The sequence below is a fragment of the Myodes glareolus genome, chromosome 2 (genome assembly GCF_982192425.1).
Source record: "Myodes glareolus chromosome 2, mMyoGla1.1, whole genome shotgun sequence".
Taxonomy (NCBI): domain Eukaryota; kingdom Metazoa; phylum Chordata; class Mammalia; order Rodentia; family Cricetidae; genus Myodes; species Myodes glareolus.
Genome location: NC_142027.1, coordinates 127,407,511 through 127,429,465, shown reverse-complemented (window position 1 = coordinate 127,429,465; position 21,955 = coordinate 127,407,511). Strand labels below are relative to the sequence as shown.

Below are 21,955 nucleotides of genomic sequence, written 5' to 3'. Positions count from 1 at the left end.
AATAAAAAGCATTTTAAAAAGTTCTTGGAAGTGTAGCTCAGTAATGGAGTGTTTGCCTAGAATGTGAGAATTGACCATGAGGTAAGTCTATCATATTATGAACAACAACAACAAGAAAAATCCCACAAACAAAACAAATTTGGGTATGGCTGCTGACACCTGTAATTCCAGTTCACTAGGATCCTCTTGCCTTAGTCTTAACAGTGTTGGGACAACAGCTATGCTCTGATTTCAACAAAGCAAGAGCATACTGCATTGAATGAGCCAGCAGTACTTTCAGTGTAGATTTCTCTTACGGAAGTGCTCCTAAGAGAAAACTCTTATTTGGGTTTCTTGGCCTTTTCCTGAGCCTCTGAGCCCATGTTCTATTGAGTAGGGACTGAGTGGTCCAGAATGAGTATGCTGAAACACAGGGTGTGCGGGATTGAATGCAGAAGTAAGCTGAGCCCAGAGCAGCTATCATGTGGTGGATGTTGTTCTCTCTTTTAGATTCCTATTACAGGTGGTTATGGCTAATGTCCTCCTAGTGGTGGGAGCTGGGCAGAAAGGAGGGGTCAGCTCCTTTCTTCACACACATTGAAGCGGTGCTGAAGATGAGTAGAGGTAGAACAGAGGCTTTGAAGAGTAGTAGCCCAACAATGGGAGCTGGACGTAGACGATAATGTAACAGTGATGTCTGCCTATTCCTTTGTGACTTCAGCTCTGCTTGTTCTTCACACAGTCAGCCATATATTGTATGCCGACAGTGTCCTGAATACAGAAAGCAAGCAGTGCAGTTGCTTCCTTGCCCAGTCCCAGATAGTGAGCTGGGAACTACACAGGCCCTCGGTGGGGAAGCACCATCAACCTCTGCCAGCTTACCAACAGGTAAGATAGTGGTATCTAAATGTGAGCTTTTCCTTTCATTGTGTTACATCCTTGTGATTCTTGTTCTAGTTTCCTATGGTGGGATTCCTCTGAGGTGTCTTTCTTGCCCTCTAGTTTCATATTTCAGCAGGCCTCTTACTTGACATAACCAGTATTGGTAAGAAGTTAAGGGAGCATGGTAATGTGTAGCTTTAAATTCCAGCACTTGGGAGGCAGAGGCAGACAGATCTCCATGAGTTCCAGGCCAGTCTGGTCTACAAAGCAAGTCCAGGACAGCCAGTACTACACAGAAAAACTCTGTCTTGAAAAAACAAACAGCAACAATAACAAAAAAAAACAACCAAGAAAGGAGGAAAGAAAGAAAGAAAAGAAAAAATTAAGGAAGTGTGGCTGAGATAGGAGTATCTCTATGAGTTCAAGGCCATCTGGTGGGGGGGGGGAGAAAAAGAGAGAAAATAGGTGAATATCTGTTTATTTGAGGGTCTTCCCTTTTGGACACACCTGGTAATTAACAGTCCTGGTTTTAACTTTTGGTCTGTCTTCAGCCTACTGCTTCAGGCAGTTTGCTTGGTGGAGTTTGCCAAAACCAAATTCTGTATCTGTCACTTAATTAGAGATTGACTTCTTTCTTAACAGCATGTGCTGATAAATTCCCATAGTCTGTCTTGCATCTCTGTAGAGTTGCCCTCTAAACAATTTCCCATTGGTTGTGTATTTCTAACAGATAGGTGCCCTGATGCATTGAGAAGAGCAAGAGATGAGCTGTGATATAGCTCGGTGATAGAGGACATACTTATTTAGCATTTGCAAGGCATTTGGTTCCACCCCAAATGTAATGATGGAAAGAGAAAAAGAGAGCTGTTTACTTGCATGTGGCATGAAGTTCTTAGCTCTAAGTGTTGAAGCCTAGCAACCAGAACTGGCTGCAGATAGAATAACAGTATCCTCTGCCTGGAGTTGGCCACTTTAGTTCTAGCTTTGCCTGTTCTTAACTGCAGTAAGCACTGTGATCATTGCCAAATTGAAAATAGCCTTAGGAACCCTGACCCTTTACCTGCTATTTAGCCTAAGTGTGCTAAAAGGCCACTAACCTAGGGTTGTAATTAAGAGCCATGTTCTTGACAACCCTACTAGAACATTATTCCAGTTCTCCCTGTCACTTCTAGAACCCATAGTTGGGACAACAAAGTAGTAGTCAGCAACCAGAGATAGATACTTTACCACTATCTAGGAAGGACTTTTTGATCTTTTGAAATAGAGTCTCAATTTATAACTCAGGCTGTCCTAAAATTTAGTACGTATCTCAGGCTAGCCTTGAACCTGTGATCTTCCTGCCTCAGCTTCCCCATAGCTAGCATTTAGATGTATACTCACTCTTATGCATGACTTGAACTCCCTTAGTCCAATTTCTTTCCAAAAAAAATTTATTTATGTATGCATGCATGTATGTTTGTATGTATACATATATATGGGTATTTTGAGTGCTTAGAATTGAGCCTAAGGCTTTTCAAATGCTAGACAAGTACTCACTGAGCTATAACCATTGAATTCCCATATTTCAAATGGCAGAATATCATTTGACTACTTAGGAAGTAGTTTTTAATTCCTTCCAGATCCTGTCCCTCCTCCTGTGTGCTTCATAGTTGCCTCTCTAGATGAAAAATTTTTGTCAGCTACCTTTCACCTGGTGTCTGGACATATTCTGACCTAAATATGTATGTGTTTCAGCAGCCCAGGATTTTATGTGTCCTCTTCAAGGAAGCCACGCCATTTGCACCTGCTGCTTCCAGCCTATGCCTGACCGAAGAGCTGAACGTGAGCAGGATTCCCGTGTTCCCCCTCAGCAGTGTGAGTGTGTTTGTCTCCCTCAGGTGTCCCCTCCAATAGGAGGACATTCTTGTGCATTCTCCATGGCTTGATTTTTCAAATGAAATTGACTTTATGTAGGCTATAAAACAAAGATACATTTTTCCATCTGCATATAATCAGTTGATCCCACATGAGCATATTGAACACTTTTTTTTCCACCAGTTGATAACACTGCCCACATTTCCAGATGTGGGTGGTTGTATATTTTTATATCCATTCTCATATCAGAACTATAGTCTTTATATAATGTGTTACTTACAAATCCAGTAGATGAAATACCTTGTGTTTAGTCTACATTTCACCATTAAAACAGTTCTTTAGATAGAGAGGTGGTGGAACGCTTGCTTAGAATATGTAATCTTCTGGGTTTCATTCTTTGCATTACAAAACATCAGAAAAATAAATGGAGCTCTTCATTAATGATTGTTTGAATATATTTTATTTGAAATGCTTTTTCATGTCTATTGCATTTTAAAGTATTTCTCAACTTGAGAGTTCCTTGATCATTATTGCTGTTAAATGAAACAAATCATAAATTTTTTTTTGAAAGTAATTTTATTAAATTATAAAAAGTTTCCATTTACGCCCCTCCTCCCAACGCCCTCCCACTCCCCCCTCCCTCTCCTCCTCCCTCTTTGTCCCCAAGGGCAGTCAGGGTCTCCTGCCCTGTGGGAAGTCCAAGTTCCTCCCCCCTCCCTCCAGGTCCAGGAAGGTGAGCATCCAAACAGACTGGATCCCAAAAATCCAGTATATGCAGAGGAAACCAGACCCAGTGTCATTGTCAATGGCTTCTCAGAAAGACTGCAGGCCAACCACATTCAGAAAATCCGGCCACATTCAGAGAATCTGGTTGGATCACATGCTCGTTCAGTCACGGTCCATCTGGCCTTGGTAAACTCTCATTAGATCCGACCCCTTGTATCAGTGGGTGATAGTATCCCTCGCAGTCCTTCGTCATTTTCTTCCTCCTTCTGCTCCTCATTTGGATCTTGGGGGGCTCAGTTCGGTGCTCCAACACGGGCCTCCATCTGTATCGCCATCCAACGCCAGATGAAGGATCTATGGTGATAAGCAAAATATTCATCAGTATGGTCACGGGCCAAGGCCGGTTCAGGCACCCCCTCCTCTGTCCAGAGAACAATCTGGGGATCTCTCCTTGGACCTGGGATCCCATATATAATCAAGTTTCCTGTAAACTCTAAAATGATTCCCTTAGTTGAAATATATTCTTCCCTGATCCCACATTCATCCTTCCTCCCTTCCCCCCATCCCGGTCAACCGAGCTTTCTCCATTCCTCCCCTACTCCCTTCTCTCTAACCCTCTCCCCTTCCAACAACCTTCCCACCCCCCCCCATGCACCCAAGGTTACCTGGGACTCTTGACTATTTCCTACCTCCTGGCGGATAGCTAAATAATCTTCATCAGGTTCGTCTTCTTATTTAGCTTCTCTAGGATCACGAATAATAGGCTCAAAGACCTTTAATTATGGTTAGAATCCACTTATGAGTGAATACATACCGTGTTCCTCTTTTTGGGTCTGGCTTACCTCACTCAGTAAAGCGTTTTCTATGTCCATCCATTTGCATGCAAAATTCAAGATGTCATTATTTTTTACCGCTGAGTAAAACTCTAATGTGTATATCTTCCACACCTTTTTTAACCATTCTTCTATTGAGGGGAACAAATCATAAATTTATGTGGTCACATCACAAGTCTCTGTAGTGCCTGAGCCACTCTTCAGTAGCACAATGTATGATACAGTACAAGCTCTCCACTGCAGCGATGTGGTAAGTTTTATTTGCTTGAAGACTGCTCTGGGGAGGTGGTCCTCCTAGCCTAGACTTAGTGCAATACAGAAGAGGAGACAGTAGCACAGTAGCAGTATGCATTCTGGGATAGGCAGCTAACAACCTCCAGGCATACCAGGGTGACCTCTAGGCACGTTAAGAAGAATCCATGGACGAGTCCTGAGAATACTGACATCTGAAAAATACAGATCAGCAAGTGGCAGCCGAGTTAGGTTCTTAAAATTTTGCTAAGAGGGCAGTTTTTACTCTTGACTAATTTTTTTTAAGATTTATTTATTTATTATATATACAGTGTCCTGTCTGCACATATGCCTGCAGGCCAGAAGAGGGTGCTAGATCTCATTACCTATGGTTGTGAGCCACCATGTGGGTGCTTGGAATTGAACTCAGGACCTCTGGAAAAGCAGTCAGTGCTCTTAACCTCTGAGCCATTTCTCCAGCCCCCTCTTGACTAATTTCTAAAGAAATGCTTTTTATAGATACAGGCAATTACAAAGTGATTATACTCTTAAAAAGGTTTAATTATTCAATCCTGTAAGAATTTCAGCTAGGATTTATTTACTAGTGTATTCTATGAAATTGCATTGTGAAGAATATTAAACATTAAAAAAAAAACAACCCAGGGGGGGCTGGAGAGATAGCTCAGATGTTAAGAGCATTGCCTGTTCTTCCAAAGGTCCCGAGTTCAATTCCCAGCAACCACATGGTGGCTCACAACCATCTGTAATGAGGTCTGGTGCCCTCTTCTGCCTTCAGGCATGCATACAGACAGAATATTGTATACATAATAAATAAATATTTAAAAAACCAACCCAGACACAGAAAGACAATTATCATATGTACTCACTCATAAGTGGTTTTTAAACATAAAGCAAAGAAAACCAGCCCACAAATCACAATCCCAGAGAACCTAGACTATAATGAGGACCCTAAGAGAGATATGCATAGATCTAATCTACGTAGAAAGTAGAAAAAGAAAGATCTCCTGGGTTAATTGGGAGCATGGGAACTTTGGGAGAGGGTTGAAGGGGAGGGGAGAGGCAGGGAAGGGAGCAGAGAAAAATGTAGAGCTTAATAAAAATCAATTTTAAAAAAATGTAGAGCTCAACAAAAATCAATTAAAAAATTTTTAAAAAATAAAATAAGTTAAAACATTAAAAAATTTTAACTAGGGTTTCTTTACTAGTGAATTCTATGAAATTGCATTATGGAGAATATTAAACATTAAAAAAAACTTTCTACAAGGGAGTGCAGAATAATGAAAACATTATTTGTGGTAGGTATAAAAGCTGTTTGCAGACATGAATGTGCAGTTACTTCAAGTGTGTCATATAGTCAGAGCTGGGAAACAATGAACCAAGACTGTTTGGGTACTGGGGTCATAGACCAAGCTGTTTTTAAATTAACTTTTAATTATCACAATTCTGTCACCTTTGATTTTAGATGTTATCTGCTCCCTAATTCCATGAGAACACCTCAGAAAGACTGTCTTCAAAGAGAGTTGAGCTCTTGAGTCTGGTTTTAAGTTTCCTCAGGTATGAGAACAGGCACAGTTCTAGGTCCCAATTGATCAACTAACTGTCTTCTGTCCACAGGTGCAGTATGCCTGCAACCCTTCTGCCATTTGTATTGGGGCTGCACCAGGACTGGCTGCTTTGGCTGCTTGGCCCCTTTCTGTGGTAATGTCAGCTCTTCAACCTAGTTGCTTTGACTTTTCGTTTGTTATCTTGATGAACTTGGAGTAAGTGGCATTGAATTGTGACCTGCTGTGTTCAGAGAAAAAAAAAGGCTGCTATGGGCCATCAAGTGATTGATTATCTGCCTTTTTCTGCTACACTGAAGAGTTTTGTCAGTTTGGAAGTCTCAAACCCATGTTGCTTCAAAATCAAGTGGTAATAAAATAAGAGAAATATCAGTTTCTTATACAGGAGAAATTATTTATTCATACAAAACACTATTTCTAAATCCCAGCCCACCAGAGGATTAGGCAGGAGGATCACAGATTCAAGGATGACTGGGTATGGTGTTGCATGCTGTGATTAAAGGCACGAGCTAGCATTGCCTGGCTCCACTAAGAATCTTAATATCTCTTTTCATGTATGAGAATATTTTCCCTTAGTGCCCATGACCTATCTAGGACAGATTCTTGGCCCCATTAACAGTATTGGGTAGGTGTTGCATTTTATAGAGAGGGCCTTAAAGCTGATTTAAAAAGTGGTTGGTTACTTCTATTACATTTGTACTGCTATTGCACCAGTAGGTATATCTGACAGACATATTTATAGCACACAGGGTTCATAGCTGGGTGAGACTGATGATTACTTTTTTCCTCTGGTAGCATGTATAAGTCCTTTTAAATACTTTGAATACTAGTTAATAGGGGTGAAGCATCAATCTGAGTACCAGCTTAATTTTTGTCCATGTTTGTTGATATAAATATGGGGTCATTTCAACAATAAGGTCTTAACTCAGTTTGTGGAGGATAACCAATAGACTGACTGTAGCCTGTAATGTCTAGGGGTGGTCTATGGGACTCTAGCCAATGACTAAAAAAGATGTTATCTATTCCTGAAACTGGGGTGGGGGATTATTTGGTAGTATATGATGTGTAGTTGGGGCATTGACTACGCTATTATATTCCATCATCCTTATTATGAGACAGGATCTTTCAGTGAACCTAATGTTCACTAAAGCATTAGTGACTGGACTGGCTGGGTCAGAAGTCTCTTTTTTGTTTGTTTGTTTGTTTGTTTGTATATTTAAAGAATTTCCACTTCCTCCCCTCCTCCCAATACCCTCCCACTCCCCCCACTCCCTCTCCTCCTCCCTCACCATTTCCAAGAGCAGTCAGGGTTTCCTGCCCTGTGGGAAATCCAAGTTCCTCCCCGCTCCCACCAGGTCCAAGAAGGTGAGCATCCAAACAGACCAGGATCCCAAAAGGCCAGTACATGCAGACGAAACAAGACCCAGTGCCTTTGTCAATGGCTTCTCAGTCAGCCCCCATGTCAGCCACATTCAGAGAATCTGGTTTGATCACATGCTTGTTCAGTCCCAGTCCAGCTGGCCTTGGTGTGCTCTCATTAGATCAGTCCCTTGTATCAGTGGGTGAACGCACCCTTCGCTGTCCTGACTTCCTTTTTCATGTTCTCCTTCCTTCTGCTCTTCATTTGGACCTTGGGGGCTCAGTCCAGTGCTCCAATGTGGGTCTCTGTCTCTATCTCCATCCATCGTCGGATGAAGGTTCCCTCTGGTTCTGCCTTCCTTGCTCACGATCTCCCTCCCTCTGCTTCTCATTTGGACCTAGGGAGTTAAGTCCAGTGTTCCAATATGTGTCTCTGTCTCTATCTCCATCCTTCGCCATATGAAGGTTCTGTTGTGACATGCAAAAGATTCATCAGTATGGTTATGGGCCAAGGCCAGTTCAGGCACCCTCTCCTCTGCTGCCCAGGGAACAATCTGGGGACCTCTCCTTGGGCCTGGGAACCCCTCCAGAATCCAGTCTCTTGCAAACCCTAAAATGGCTCCCTTAGTTGAGATATAAACTTCCCTGCTCCCATAACCATCCTTCCTCCCTCCCCCTCCCATTCCCACAAGCCATCCCCAGTCCTCCCCCTCTCCCCCCTCTCTAATCATCTCCCCTTACTTCCACTCCCCCACCCCCCCGTGCACCCAAGTATGCCTGGATATCTTGTCTACTTCTAATATCCAGGAGGATAACTATATGATTTTCTTCAGATTCACCTTATTTAGCTTCTCTAGGATCACGAATTATAGACTCAAAGACCTTTAACTATGGCTAGAATCCACTTATGAGTGAGTACATACCATATTCCTCTTTTTGGGTCTGAGTTACCTCACTCAATAAAGCATTTTCTATTTCCATCCATTTGCATGCAAAATTCAAGGTGTCATGGTTTTTTACCGCTGAGTAAAACTCTAATGTGTATATGTTCCACACCTTTTTTAACCATTCTTCTATTGAGGGGCACCTAGGTTGTTTCCATGTTCTGGCTATTACAAAGAGTGCAGCTATGAACATAGGTGAACAAATACTTTTGTAGTATGATAGGGCATCTCTTGGGTATATTCCCAAGAGTGGAATTGCTGGGTCCTGAGGGAGGTTGACTCCCAGTTTCCTGAGAAACCGCCACACTGATTTCCATAGTGGCTGCACAAGTTTGCATTCCCACCAACAATGGATGAGTGTTCCCCTCACTCCACATCCTCTCCAGCATAGGCTATCATTGGTGTTTTTGAGTTTAGCTATTCGACAAGTGTAAGATGGTATCTCAAAGTTGTTTTGATTTGCATTTCCCTGATCGCTAAGGAGGTTGAGCATGACCTTAAGTGCTTTTTAGCCATTCAAAGTTCATCTGTTGTGAATTCTCTGTTCAGTTCAGTACCCCATTTTTTAATTGGGTTAATTAGAGTTTTAGTGTCTAGTTTCTTGAGTTCTTTGTATATTTTGGAGATCAGACCTTTGTCTGATGAGGGATTTGTGAAGATCTTCTCCCAGTCTGAAGGTAGTCTTTTTGTCTAACTGACAGTGTCTTTTGCTTTACAGAAGCTTCTCAGTTTCAGGAGGTCCCATTTATTCACTGTTTCTCTTATTGTCTGTGTTACTGTGGTTCTACTTAGGAAGTGGTCTCCTGTGCCTATATCTTGTAGACTACTTCCCACTTTCTCTTCTATCAGGTTCAAAGTGAACAGATTAATGTTGATGTCTTTAATCCATTTGGACTTGAGTTTGTGCATGAATCTACTTTCATTCTTCTACAGGTTGACATCCAGTTATGCCAGCACCATTTGTTAAAGATGCTTTCCTCCTTCCATTGTATACCTTTAGCTCCCTTGTCGAAAATTAGGTGTTCGTAGGTTTGTGGGTTAATTTGTGGGTTAATATCCAGGTCTTCTATTTAGTTCCATAGGTCGACTTCTCTGCTCTTATGCCAATACCAAGGTGTTTTCAATACTGTAGCTCTGTAATAGAGTTTGAAGTCAGGGATGGTAATGCCTGCAGAAGTTCCTTTATTGTATAAGATTGTTTTGGCTATCCTGGGTTTTTTGTTTGCCATATAAACTTGATTATTGTTCTCTCAAGGTCTGTGAAGAAGTTTGGTGGGATTTTGATGGGGATTGCATTGAATCTATAGATTGCTTTTGGTAGAATTGCCATTTTTACTATGTTGATTCTCCCAATCCAAGAGCAGGGGAGGTCTTTCCATTTTCTGGTGTCCTCCTCAATTTCTTTCTTCAAAGACTTAAAGTTCTTGTCAAATAGGTCTTTCACTTCCTTGGTTAGAGTTATCCCAAGATATCTTATGCTATTTTTGGCTATCGTGAAAGGTGATGTTTCTTTGATTTCCCTCTCTGCTTCTTTATCCTTTGTGTATAGGAGAGCAACCGATTTTTTTGGAGTTGACCTTGTATCCTGCCACATTACTAAAGTTGTTTATCAGCTGTAGGAGTTCTTTGGTAGAGTTTTTGGGGTCGCTTATGTACACTATCATATCATCTGCAAATAACGAAAGTTTAACTTCATCCTTTCCAATTTGATTCCCCTTAATCCCCTTATGTTGTCTTATTGCTATTGCTAGAACTTCAAGCACTATATTGAAGCGGTATGGAGAGAGGGGACAGCCTTGTCGTGTTCCTGATTTTAGTGGAAAGGCTTTGAGTTTCTGTCCATTCAATTCGATGATAGCTGTCGACTTGCTGTATATTGCTTTTATTATATTTAGGTATGATCCTTGTATCCCCAGTCTCTCCAAAACCTTTATCATAAATGGGTGTTGAATTTTGTCAAATGCTTTTTCAGCATCCAATAAATGATCATATGGTTTTTTCTTTCAGTTTATTTATATGATGGATTACATTGATAATTTGCGTATGTTGAACCAGCCCTGCATCTCTGGGATGAAGCCTACTTGATCGTAATGGATAATTTTTCTAATGTGTTCTTGGATTCGGTTTGCCAGTATTTTATTGAGAATTTTTGCGTCGATGTTCATGAGTGAGATTGGCCTGTAATTCTCTTTCTTGGTTGTGTCTTTGTGTGGTTTTGGTATCATAGTAACTGTAGCTTCATAAAAGGAGTTTGGCAATGACTCTTCTGTTTCTATATTGTGGAATACATTAAGGAGTATAGGTGTTAGCTCTTCCTTGACGTTCTGGTAGAATTCTGCATTGAAACCATCTGGTCCTGGGCTTTTTTTGGTAGTGAGATTTTTGATAACAGCTTCTAATTCTTCGCGACTAACAGGTCTATTTAGATTGTTCACCTGTTCTTGGTTCAACTTTGGTATATGGTACTTATCTAAAAAAAATGTCCATTTCTTTTACATTTTCCAACTTTGTGGCATATAAACTTTCGTAGTAAGATCTGATGATTCTCTGAATTTCCTCTCTGTGTGGTTATGTCCCCCTTTTCATTTCTGATCTTATTAATTTGCATGTTCCCTCTCTGCCGTTTGATTAGTTTGGATAGGGGTTTGTCGATCTTGTTGATTTTCTCCAAGAACCAGCTTTTTGTTTCATTGATTCTTTGGACTGTTTTCTGTGTTTCTATTTTGTTGATTTCAGCCCTCAGTTTGATTATTTCCGGTTTTCTACTCCTCCTGGGTGAATCAGCTTCTTTTTTTTTTAGAGCTTTCAAGTGTGCTGTTAATTCTCCAATGTGTGCTTTCTCCATTTTCTTTAATTGGACACTTAGTGCTATGAACTTTCCTGTTAGCACTGCTTTCATAGTGTCCCATAGGTTTGAGTATGTTGTGTCTTTATTTTCATTAAATTCAAGGAAGACTTTAATTTCTTTCTTTATTTCTTCCTTGACCCAGGGGTGATTTAGTAGTTGACTGTTCAACTTCCATGAGTTTGTTGGCTTTCTGGGGGTAGCATTGTTGTTGAATTCTAACTTTAATCCATGGTGATCTGACAAGACACAGGTGGTTACTAATATTTTTTTGTATCTGTGGAAGTTTGCTTTGTTACCGAGTATGTGGTCAATTTTCGAGAAGGTTCCATGAGCTGCAGAGAAGAAGGTATATTCTTTCCTGTTTGGGTGGAGTGTTCTATAGATGTCTGTTAAGTCCATTTGATCCAATACCTCCAATAATTCTCTTATTTCTCTGTTAGGTTTCTGTCTGATTGACCTGTCCATTGGTGAGAGAGGAGTGTTGAAGTCTCCTACTATTAGTGTGTGTGGTTTGATGACTGCCTTGAGTTCTAGAAGAGTTTCTTTTACATATGTGGGTGCCTTTATATTAGGGGTATAGATATTCAGGATTGAGACTTCTTCCTGATGAATTGTTCCTGTTATGAGTATGAAATGTCCATCCCCATCTCTTCTGATTGATTTTAGTTTGAAGTCGATTTTGTTAGATATTAGAATGGCCACACCCGCTTGTTTCTTAGGTCCATTTGCTTGGAAAACCTTTTATCAACCCTTTACCCTGAGTAGGTGTCTGTCTTTGTGGTTGAGGTGTGTTTCTTGTAAACAGCAGAATGTTGGATCCTGTTTTCGTATCCAATCTCTTAGTCTGTGCCTTTTTATAGGTGAATTGAGTCCATTGATATTAAGTGATATTAATGACCAGTGGTTGTTGACTCTGGTCATTTTTTGGGGGGGGGGGTGTAGTAGAGTGTATGTGTTTTCCTTCTTTGAGTTGTGCTTGTGAAGGGTCGCTAGATGTCTGAGTTATTGTAGGCAGTGTTGGGAATGTTGGATTCCTTGGGTTGTGATTTTCCTTCTAGTATTCTCTGTAAGGCTGGATTTGTAGCTACGTATTGCTTAAATTTGTTTTTATCCTGGAATATTTTGTTTTCTCCGTTGATAGTGAATGATAGCTTGGCTGGGTATAGTAGTCTGGGCGTGCATCCATGGTCTCTTAGTTTCTGCAGTACCTCTATCCAGGACCTTCTGGCTTTCATGGTTTCCATAGAGAAGTCTGGTGTAAGTCTGATAGGTTTACCTTTATAAGTTACTTGACGCTTTTCCTTTGCAGCTCTTAATATCCTTTCTTTAATCTGAATGCTTTGTGTTTTGATTATTATATGGCGATGGGATGTTTTTTTTCTGATCCAGTCTATTCGGTGTTCTGTATGCTTCTTGAACCTTCAGAGGAATATCGTTCTTTAGGTTGGGAAAGTTTTATTCTATAATTTTGTTGATTATATTTTCTGGACCTTTGATCTGTAATTCTTCTCCTTCTTCTACCCCTATTATTCTTAGATTTGGTTTTTTTATTATGTCCCAGATTTCCTGAATGTTTTGTGATGAGAATTTGTTGGATTTGCTGTTTTCTATGGTCAGAGCGTTTATTTTCTCTATGGTGTCTTCATAATCTGAGATTCATTCTTCTATCTCTTGTATTCTATTGGTTATGCTTGTTCCTGAAGTCTCTGTTTGTTTACCTAGATTTTCCATATCCAGCCGGCCCTCGGTTTGTGTTTTCTTCATTGCCTCCATTTCAGTTTTCAATTCTTGAACTGATTCCATTACCTGTTTGATTGTTTTTCTTGGTTTCCCAGGGTATCGTTTACGAATTTAGTCATTTCTTCAAACTTTTTGTTATATTTCTTTTCCATTTCTTTACTCATTTCTTCAATCTTTTGGTTATATTTGTCTTCTGTTTCTTTAAGTGAGTTATTCATACCCTGTTTAAGAGACTCTATTGCTTTCATAATGACACTGTTTTTCACTTCTTCCGGAATAGTGTGTTCAAGTCTTTCTGTCATAAGATCGCTAGGATCTGGTGTTTTCATGTTGTTTTTCAGATTGTTGGAGGAATTCTTGCCTTGGCGCCTGCCCATCTCTTCCTTCAGATGCTCTCCAATGGCTCTTCCCTCCGCTGGGTCTTCTGCTACAGGATTAGTGCCCCTTGCTGGCCAGGAATCACTTTGCCTGCAGTCCTACCTTGCTGCAGGCAGGCTATTAAAACAAAGGAACTCCCTCCCGTTTGCACTCACCACCCCATCCCGGCGGCGCCCACATAGGCTGAGTTGGAGGATTTTATGCCCCAAAAAAGGGAGAGAGGAAGGGAAGGGGTTCCTGGCTGAAAGCAGATATGGGGTAGGAGGAGAGAGGGCTTAGCTGGGGGAAGCCGCCCCTTTGGAATACTCAGGGAGATAAAGATGGCTGGAAAATTGTGAGTTCCCATACCGGGCTTGTGTGGCCGTCAGGAATACACTTACCCCTCTATTGTATCTTCTGCTACAGGATCACTGCCAGCAGTCTCTTTCTTCCATCAATACTAGCATTATAGACATGCCCTGCTACACTTGACTCTCTTCTTTTTTGAAATTCATGTCAATATGCATTTTAATGACTGAGACATTTCCTAAGCTTGTTACTTTTTACAGTCTGTAATGGAAAGAGATTTGGTTGGGCTGGAGAGATGGCTCAGAGGTTAAAACCACTGGTTGCTCTTCCAGAGGTCCTAAGTTCAATTCCCAGCAACCACATGGAGCCATACAACCATCTATAATGAGATCTGGTGCCCTCTTCTGGTGTGCAGGCCTACATGCAGGCAGAACACTATATATGTAATAGATAAATCTTTAAGAGAGAGAATGAGAGAGAGAGAGAGAGAGATATTTGATTATCCTATCAGGAAAATAATACTTAAGATACTACATTATCCTTATAAAACAGATAATATTCATCCTTCCTCTGGCAGAGCTCAACCTGGGGGACAAGTGCTTGGATGGAGTGCTGAACAACAACAACTACGAGTCGGACATTCTGAAGGTATCACCTCCACACTTGCCTGGGCATCCAGTGAAAATCATGAAGCTTTCCTATAATTTTTGTGGTTCCTGTTAGGACACACATTTTCTCTTTAGCATTTGCCTACAGATGTGTACTGCCACAGCTGACAGCACACACTGTATTATCTAACCAGTATAATTAGTTAGTTCCGTAATTCCGTGATATTTATCAGATTTTTCCTTTGTTCTAAAATGAACTGATTTTCTGTTTGCTGATCATTCTGTCAAACCATATGAATTAGTTAATACATCTTACAGAGAGGGTATCTCAGTTCTGGCTCTTTTCTCTGACTTCTTTTTCTCAACATTTTCCTTCCCAAGTTTGAGGAAGCTAGCTCAGCTCTTGGAATTGTAACATGTTCAATTCTGCGTGTTATGTTGAGAACTTTACCTTCCTTGGGGGCCATTCATTTACCTACACACATCGCCAGACTTAGTTAGCTGAGCACCACTACACTCTGCATTTAGGTACATGAAAACTTTTTTGTAAGAGCCTTGAACAGAAGGAGGCTTCAGCAAGTAGTTTACAAAAGCAGAAGTCAGTTTAATGGTTTAATTTTAACTATGTTAGAAGCAAAGCTATGACTTGATTCTGTTCTCTTATTCCTATGTTCTTTTTAATAGTATTTAGTATTTAAACTTGCTATTTTCCTTTTTCCCTTCAGTGTCTTATCTTTCCTTGTGTTGTGAATGCCTCTGTGGAATTTTTTGAGAGAATAGTGATTCTTATTCAGGTCCAAAGGCCAAAGAGCCTCTCGGCAAAGAACTTGTAAAACCTAAGACAGGATTGACTCTAGTTTATCCACTGGCTCTGTGCAAATGCCACTCAAGGGTAGCTGTGCTTTGGCTTCATCTACCTTTTATGAAATGTTCTCTTATTTGTTTTTTGATTCTTCTTCTAAACTGGAATTTCTTTTCACACTTTTTCCCATCACAGAATTACCTGGCAACCAGAGGTCTGACTTGGAAAAATATGTTAGCAGAGAGTCTCCTGGCTCTACAGCGGGGTGTATTTCTCTTGTCTGGTAAGCATTGTGTAGCCAGCTCTGCCCTCCAGAATGGGCATTAATTTTTAAAAATGGGCATTGTAAAAGCATAAGTAAATATAGAATAAAAAAATTAGGAATACTGTTTTCATGCCCATCCATTCAGGCTCTTTGAAGAGACTCCATTTGTGGGTTATATTACAGATGGTGCCCTATTGAGTGTCATGTTTGTACTCAGCATGTATCACACACTCCCTTTTGCCAAGAAAAGTCTAGGCATGGTTTTTGAGGTAGTAGGAACTGGCCAGGGTTCTTGTGCATACTAAGCAAGTACTCTACTGTTGAACTATATCCCAGCCCTGCCTTGTTTTTTTATTATTATTACCTAGAGGATTTGGGGAGGGGAGAAACTTAGGGAGGATGATTATGACCCCAATTAGGCTTGGACTTGCTGTATAACCATGGCTGACCTTGATCTTCTGATTCTCATTCCTTCACCTCTTAAGTGCTGGCAGAAGCCAGCCTATACCACCATTTCCAGTTTTATATAGTGCTGGGGATCAAACCCAGGGCTTTGTGCATGGTAAACAAGCATTCTACCACCTGAGCTGTATCACCAGCCCTGCCTAGAGTTTTAGCTGTCTTTATTTAGCTCCCTCATGAAAGGATATTTTATTTCTCGTTTTTCATTACATTAATACCACAACTGTTGAGCATTCAATGATGTACACCTAAAAGTTGTCATTTTAGAATAAATGACTGGGATTTTATAACAGTAGTACATGAAACCGAGACTTTGCCACTTGAACACACTGTCCTTCTTAAGGTTGTATAGGTTTCCCCTCATTCCTGAGGCATCCCCTGCCTCTTGGCTTTACATTTGTCATTTAATTTTGTGAATATGGGAGAAGCTAACAGTGACTTATTTTTATGCCTTTGAATGACTGTTATTAACATTGAAGGTCTTTTTGCATTGATACTTGCTTATCTATGATCCTGAACTTTACATACACTCTTTGTGGGGGGTCTCTGGCTGCACTGACATGCTATCTTTGTTGAAGTTTACAGTGTTGCCCTTTGTGTTTGTGTTTTTATATTTCCATTTCAATTTTAAATTGTAGGTAGTCAAAATTAAATCTTTTTTTATAATTTTTATTTTCAACACATGTAGGTTTAGCATTCCAAATTTGAAAATGCCTCCAACATTTGTAGCTATAGAGTGCTGAAGACATGATACAAGAAGAAAACCTATACCAAACCTGCTATGATGGGTCATGTGTGAGATGTGTAGGAAATGTAAATGATTCTATCTTTAGAATTGGTCCCCCAATTCTCATTACATATACATAAATCACCAGACATTGTGACACACACCTTTAATTTCAGTACTGAGGAAACAAAGGAGGTGGATCTATCTGAGTTCAATGTCAGCCTGGTCTACAAATTGAGGTACAGGTAAGCAAGGACTCATAATGAGATCCTATCTTTAAAAACAGGTAGGGAGGCTTGAGAGATGGCCCAGCAGTTAAGAGCACTGGCTACTCTTACAGAGGATCCAAGTTTGGTTCCCTGAACTCACATAATGGTTTATAACTATTCCATAATTCCAATTCCATGGAATCCAATGCCTTCTGACCTCTGCTGGTACCAGGTATACACGTGGTATACATACATACATGCAAGCAAAACACTTAAAACACACATTTTTTTAATCCTTTGGGACATATACACAAATGTCACAAAATATGGTAAAAAAAATCTATAATTCAGAATACCTGTGATCCCACATATTTCAGATAAGGAATAATTAACCACACAAGTGTAACACAAGAGAAAATGTTTCCAGTCTTACTACTTTAGGAGGGATTTTTTAAAATATTCACATTTTTTTAATCCATATTAGATTATCTTACTACTAAAAACTAAACTAATGGGGCTGGAGAAATGGGTTAGTGGTAATAAGCATTTGTTGTTCTTGGAGAGGACCAGATTCCCAGCACCCATAGGTGACTTGCAACCATCTGTAACTCCAGTTCTAGAGGATCCAGTGCCCTTTTCTGGTCTTCTCAAGTATTGCACACACCATGGTACACAGACATTCATGTAAGCAAACATTCATAAAATAAAAATAAACATTTTTTTAAAAAACAGCTGAATTAGTATTTAGATTGGTTTTAAAATTGTTTTCCAGATGTCTAACCCATTGTCTCTACCTCATTATGGTATTAAGTTTCCTACTAGTTTGAAGTGTGCCTGTTTTTCTGTTATAAAATGGCATTTCCTGATAAATGGCTGAGTCCAGATGTGGCTACCTTTCCCCAGATTACAGAATCACTGGAAATACTGTGTTGTGTTATTGCTGTGGTCTGCGTAGCTTCCGAGAGCTGACCTACCAGTATCGACAGAACATTCCTGCTTCTGAGTTGCCAGGTAAGGAGCCTGTTCTGTCTGTATTGACTTCCCAACTCAATTCAAATAGGTACTTAGCATGGCTTTATACTCCATACCTAGCAGAAGTTGTAGCATATAGGCAGAAGACAGGCACACAGGATGGCTGAGGTTGCATTTGCTTTTCAGACTGGGTCAAGACCTATGGGTTTCTAGAGCAAAACAACATAAAGACACCACTAGACAACTTCATTTTCTTTACTTAGTTTTTAGATAAATTTGTTTTTCTTGTCCAAAAGTCTTGGCATGGTCTATGAAAACTGATCATAAAGAGAGATAAGATGTAAGCTTAGTAAAGACATTGTTGTGCTAGCATAAAGACCTGAGGTCAGTCCCCATAGGGGGAAAAAAAACACGAAATGAAACTGGTATGTGGGTCTTGCACCCAGGTGGGATTTCTGGAACCACATGGAAACTTAAATCATTTGTAATTCCAGTTCCAGATGATCTGGTGTCCTCTTCTGGCCTCGGTGGGCACCAAGCACACACACAGTACACTTAGGTGCATGTAGGCAAAATACTCTTATACATAAAATAAAATGTTTTTTAAAAACAGAAGAAGAAGGAAAAAGCCAGATATAGCAGCTCATGCTTATAATTCCAGAACTTGGGAGGCACAGACAGGCATGTCCTTGGTTTGGCCAGGTAGCTTAGTCTAATTGGCAGGCTTAATGCCATTGAAAGACCTTGTCGCAAACAAACAAGGTAGATGATGACCCCTGACACATTGACTTCTGGCTTCTACACATACATTGTAACCATGTACATGCACCTATATGATCATACATAGGAACACATACAGAGTGACAAAGATGCTTTTTGCTCAGAGAGAGTTTTCTTGTATCTCCGGTTAAATTCATTTAGCTACATGAAAAGTGTGTGATACATCTAATGTAGACATATACTTTCTTTCCAGTGACTGTAACATCCCGTCCTGATTGCTACTGGGGCCGGAACTGTCGCACTCAAGTGAAGGCTCACCATGCAATGTGAGTGAAGCTGAGGGACATTTGAGTCAACTGCAGGCCCTCCAGGCTTATGGCTTGGAAAGGCAGCAGTAATAGTGAATTGTATGCTAAAAAAATGTACTAATTTGGGGACTTACGTTACCCTTGGTAGTAGAGTACAAAGTTCCAGGTTCAGTTCCCAGCATCCCACTCCACCCCCCAAATTCACATATGTGTGCTAATTTAATTCCTATACCTCTTATACATTGTATAAGACAGCATTTTCATATAGAAATTCTGCTTTTACATTACTGCATTTCTTGAACTGCTTTTATGCAAATATCTGCCCCCATCTTTCATCTGTGTCTTCATGGTTGGAGTCACATTATGCTTTATCTGACAGTAGCTCTCTCTTGGTCAGTATCTGTGGTCTGAGCACATGTCTGCAAAGTTACTGGCCCAACTGGTGATAGAGTAACACCTGGGGTTTTCTTCATATTGTATGTGTGGCGGGTTGGGGGGTGACTTGTGTTATAACCTAACCACCCCCACTGTGGGTCTTTAACATAGACTTCAAATGCTATTCATAGCAACATCTGCATTACCTTATGAAGTCAGCACTCTGCACTAATCTTTTGGCTACTGTTTTTAAACAATTAGTGTTATGGTCCTCTGCTAGTCAATTCACTGGCCAGTATTTAATCTCTACACACAGATTTTTTATTCAGATTAAGGCAATGGAACCAGTGACCACAGTATGAGAGAGAGACTTCTTAATGGATACTTTTGTAATATAAAACCTTGTGTTGTGCTTGAGCATGAGCAGCAGACACCGTCTATTTCAAGAAAGAAACCTTTAGGTTGTAGAGTTGGCTCAGCATTTAAAAGTGTATGCTACTCTTGAAGAGGGATCTAAGTTCAGTTCCCAGCACTCACATTGGTCAGTTAGTAACCACCTCTTACTCTAGCTGCAGGGGATCAGATATTGGTGGCCTCCTCAAAAACCCACATATCAGGTGTGCATACCTCCACATAGACACATATACAGAACTAAAAGTGATACAAGTAAATCTTAATTTAAAAAAAAGAAAGAAAGGAGGAAGGAAGGAAGCTGGGTATATTGGCACACACCTTTAATCCCAATACTTGGGAGGCAGAGGCGGATAGATCTCTGTGAGTTTGAAGCCAGCCTGGTCTACAGAGTGTCTGGGACAGCCAAGGCTGTTGCAAAGAGAAACCCTGTCTCAAAGGAGGAAAAAAGAAAGGAAGGAAGGACATTGCACTCACTTTTGTTCATGGTAATATAGATATGGGTAGCAAAGGCACATGCCACTTTCTCCATGCACTTCTCCAATCTTGCCCTGGTTTGTAAAAGGGAAAGGTAGCCACTGTCATCTCAACATCTGTCTCCACCCTGCTAGGTAAAGTGTAGGCAAAGGCATACACTAAGGAAGCACAGCTCTTATTCTCTAATCTGATAAAATACCCAGCGTTTTCATCTAAATTTTAAAATTTAAAAAGAGAAAAAAGAGGCTACCTTTGGAATTTAGTGTCTTTAATATTATTTAAAAATACTAAGAGGGACTGGAGAGGTGGCTCATCTATTAAGAGCACTTGTTACTCTTGCAGACGACTTAAGTTTGGTTCCCAGCACCCATGTCAAATATCACACAACTACCTGTAATACCAGCTCCAGGGGATTTGATTCCCTCTTCTGTCCACCCTGTCCACCTGTACACACATGGCATATATACTAAAACAGACATATATGAATACACATAAATTTAAAGTTCTTTTTTTAAGTATATGTAATTTTTATTTATTTATTTTTTCTTTTTTATCTTATTTATTTTTTTTATTTATTAAAAATTTCCACCTTCTCCCCGCCTCCCTTTTCCCTTCCCCTCCCCACCTCCCCCTCCCTCTCTAGCCTTAAGAGCAGTCAGGGTTCCCTGACCCATGGGAAGTCCAAGGTCCTCCCCCCTCCATCCAGGTCTATAAAGGTGAGCATCCAAACAAACCAGGCTCCCACAAAGTCAGTCCATGCAGTAGAATAAAAATCCAGTGCCATAGTCCTTGACTTCTCAGTCAGCCTTCATTGCCAGCCACGTTCAGAGTGTCCATTTTGATCACATGCTCCAACACTCCCAGTCCAGCTGACCTTGGTGAGCTCCCATTAGATCAGTCCCACCGTTTCAGTGGGTGAACATACCCCTCGTGGTCCTGACTTCCTTGCTCATGTTCTCCCTCCTTCTGCTCCTCATTTGGACTTTGGGAGCTAAGTCCAGTGCTCCAATGTGGGTCTCTGTCTCTATCTCCATCCATCGCCAGATGAAGGTTCTATGGTGATATGCAAGATATTCATCAGTGTGGCTATGGGACAAGGCCAGTTCAGGCACCCTCTCCTCTGCTGCCCAAGGAACAATCTGGGGACCTCTCCTTGGACCTGGGAACCCCTCTAGAGACAAGTCCCTAGCAAACCCTAAAATGGCTCCCTTAATTAAGATATTTACTTCCCTGCTCCCATATCCACCCTTCCTCCATTCCACCCATCCCATTCCCCCAAGCGTTCCCCAATCCTCCCCTTCTCCCCTCTTGTGGGCTCGTGCTTCAGCGAATATTGGCTGAAGCAGCAGAAGGTACTCCCGCAGCACCTCCCCCTTTTGTTTAAGTAAGAGAGTTCTAAGCCTACTACGAAATTATATACAGTAAGTACAAACCTACAAAATTATATACAATAAGTACAAATATCCTATTCTAACTAGCTAAAGTCTGGTATAATAAATAACTTGACCAAGTCATGAGAGGAAAGTAGCTACATTTATCTAGTCTTCAACCCCATAGAAGATCCGAGAAGGGAAATAATGTTACCTGAGTAATTAGGAAGTGCAATCAAAGAACTTCCAAAACATGCAACAAATCACAGAGACAACTGGCTACCTGGGCAATCACCAAAGACCTGTTTGCAGCGTTGAAGCAACCAACTTTGACTAAAGCCTAGAATAACTGACAGATTATTTTTAACAGGCAAGAGATTTTTCAAAACCATCTTACCCTGTCTTGGCAAGATTTAACAGTTCTGTTTATCCATTTCCGGATTTTATCCATTTCCGGATCTTAACAGGCAAGAGATTTTTCAAAACCGTCTTACCCTGTCTTGGTAAGATTTGACAGTTCTGCTTATCCATTTCCGGATACCGTTTATTTGTCAGTAGTTGAGGTATGGGCAGTTCCTTGCCCAGAGGCCAGTTTTGTCAAGAA

At 40.6% G+C, this 21,955-nt stretch overlaps 1 protein-coding gene across 4 annotated transcripts in view; it reads left to right on the top strand.

The window, feature by feature from the left end:
• Chfr (checkpoint with forkhead and ring finger domains) overlaps positions 1-21,955 on the top strand; it is a 50,605-nt gene that overhangs the window by 17,511 nt on the left and 11,139 nt on the right. For 3 of the 4 annotated variants that reach the window (XM_087903687.1, XM_085680219.2, XM_087903685.1), the window contains 7 exons: positions 722-867; positions 2,596-2,715; positions 6,141-6,224; positions 14,223-14,293; positions 15,251-15,338; positions 17,622-17,729; positions 18,664-18,736. In XM_087903687.1, coding sequence (XP_087759813.1) covers positions 722-867; positions 2,596-2,715; positions 6,141-6,224; positions 14,223-14,293; positions 15,251-15,338; positions 17,622-17,729; positions 18,664-18,736 — 690 coding nt within the window. The remainder of the gene's footprint in view (positions 1-721; positions 868-2,595; positions 2,716-6,140; positions 6,225-14,222; positions 14,294-15,250; positions 15,339-17,621; positions 17,730-18,663; positions 18,737-21,955) is intronic. The other variant, XM_087903686.1, reaches the window with a different exon arrangement.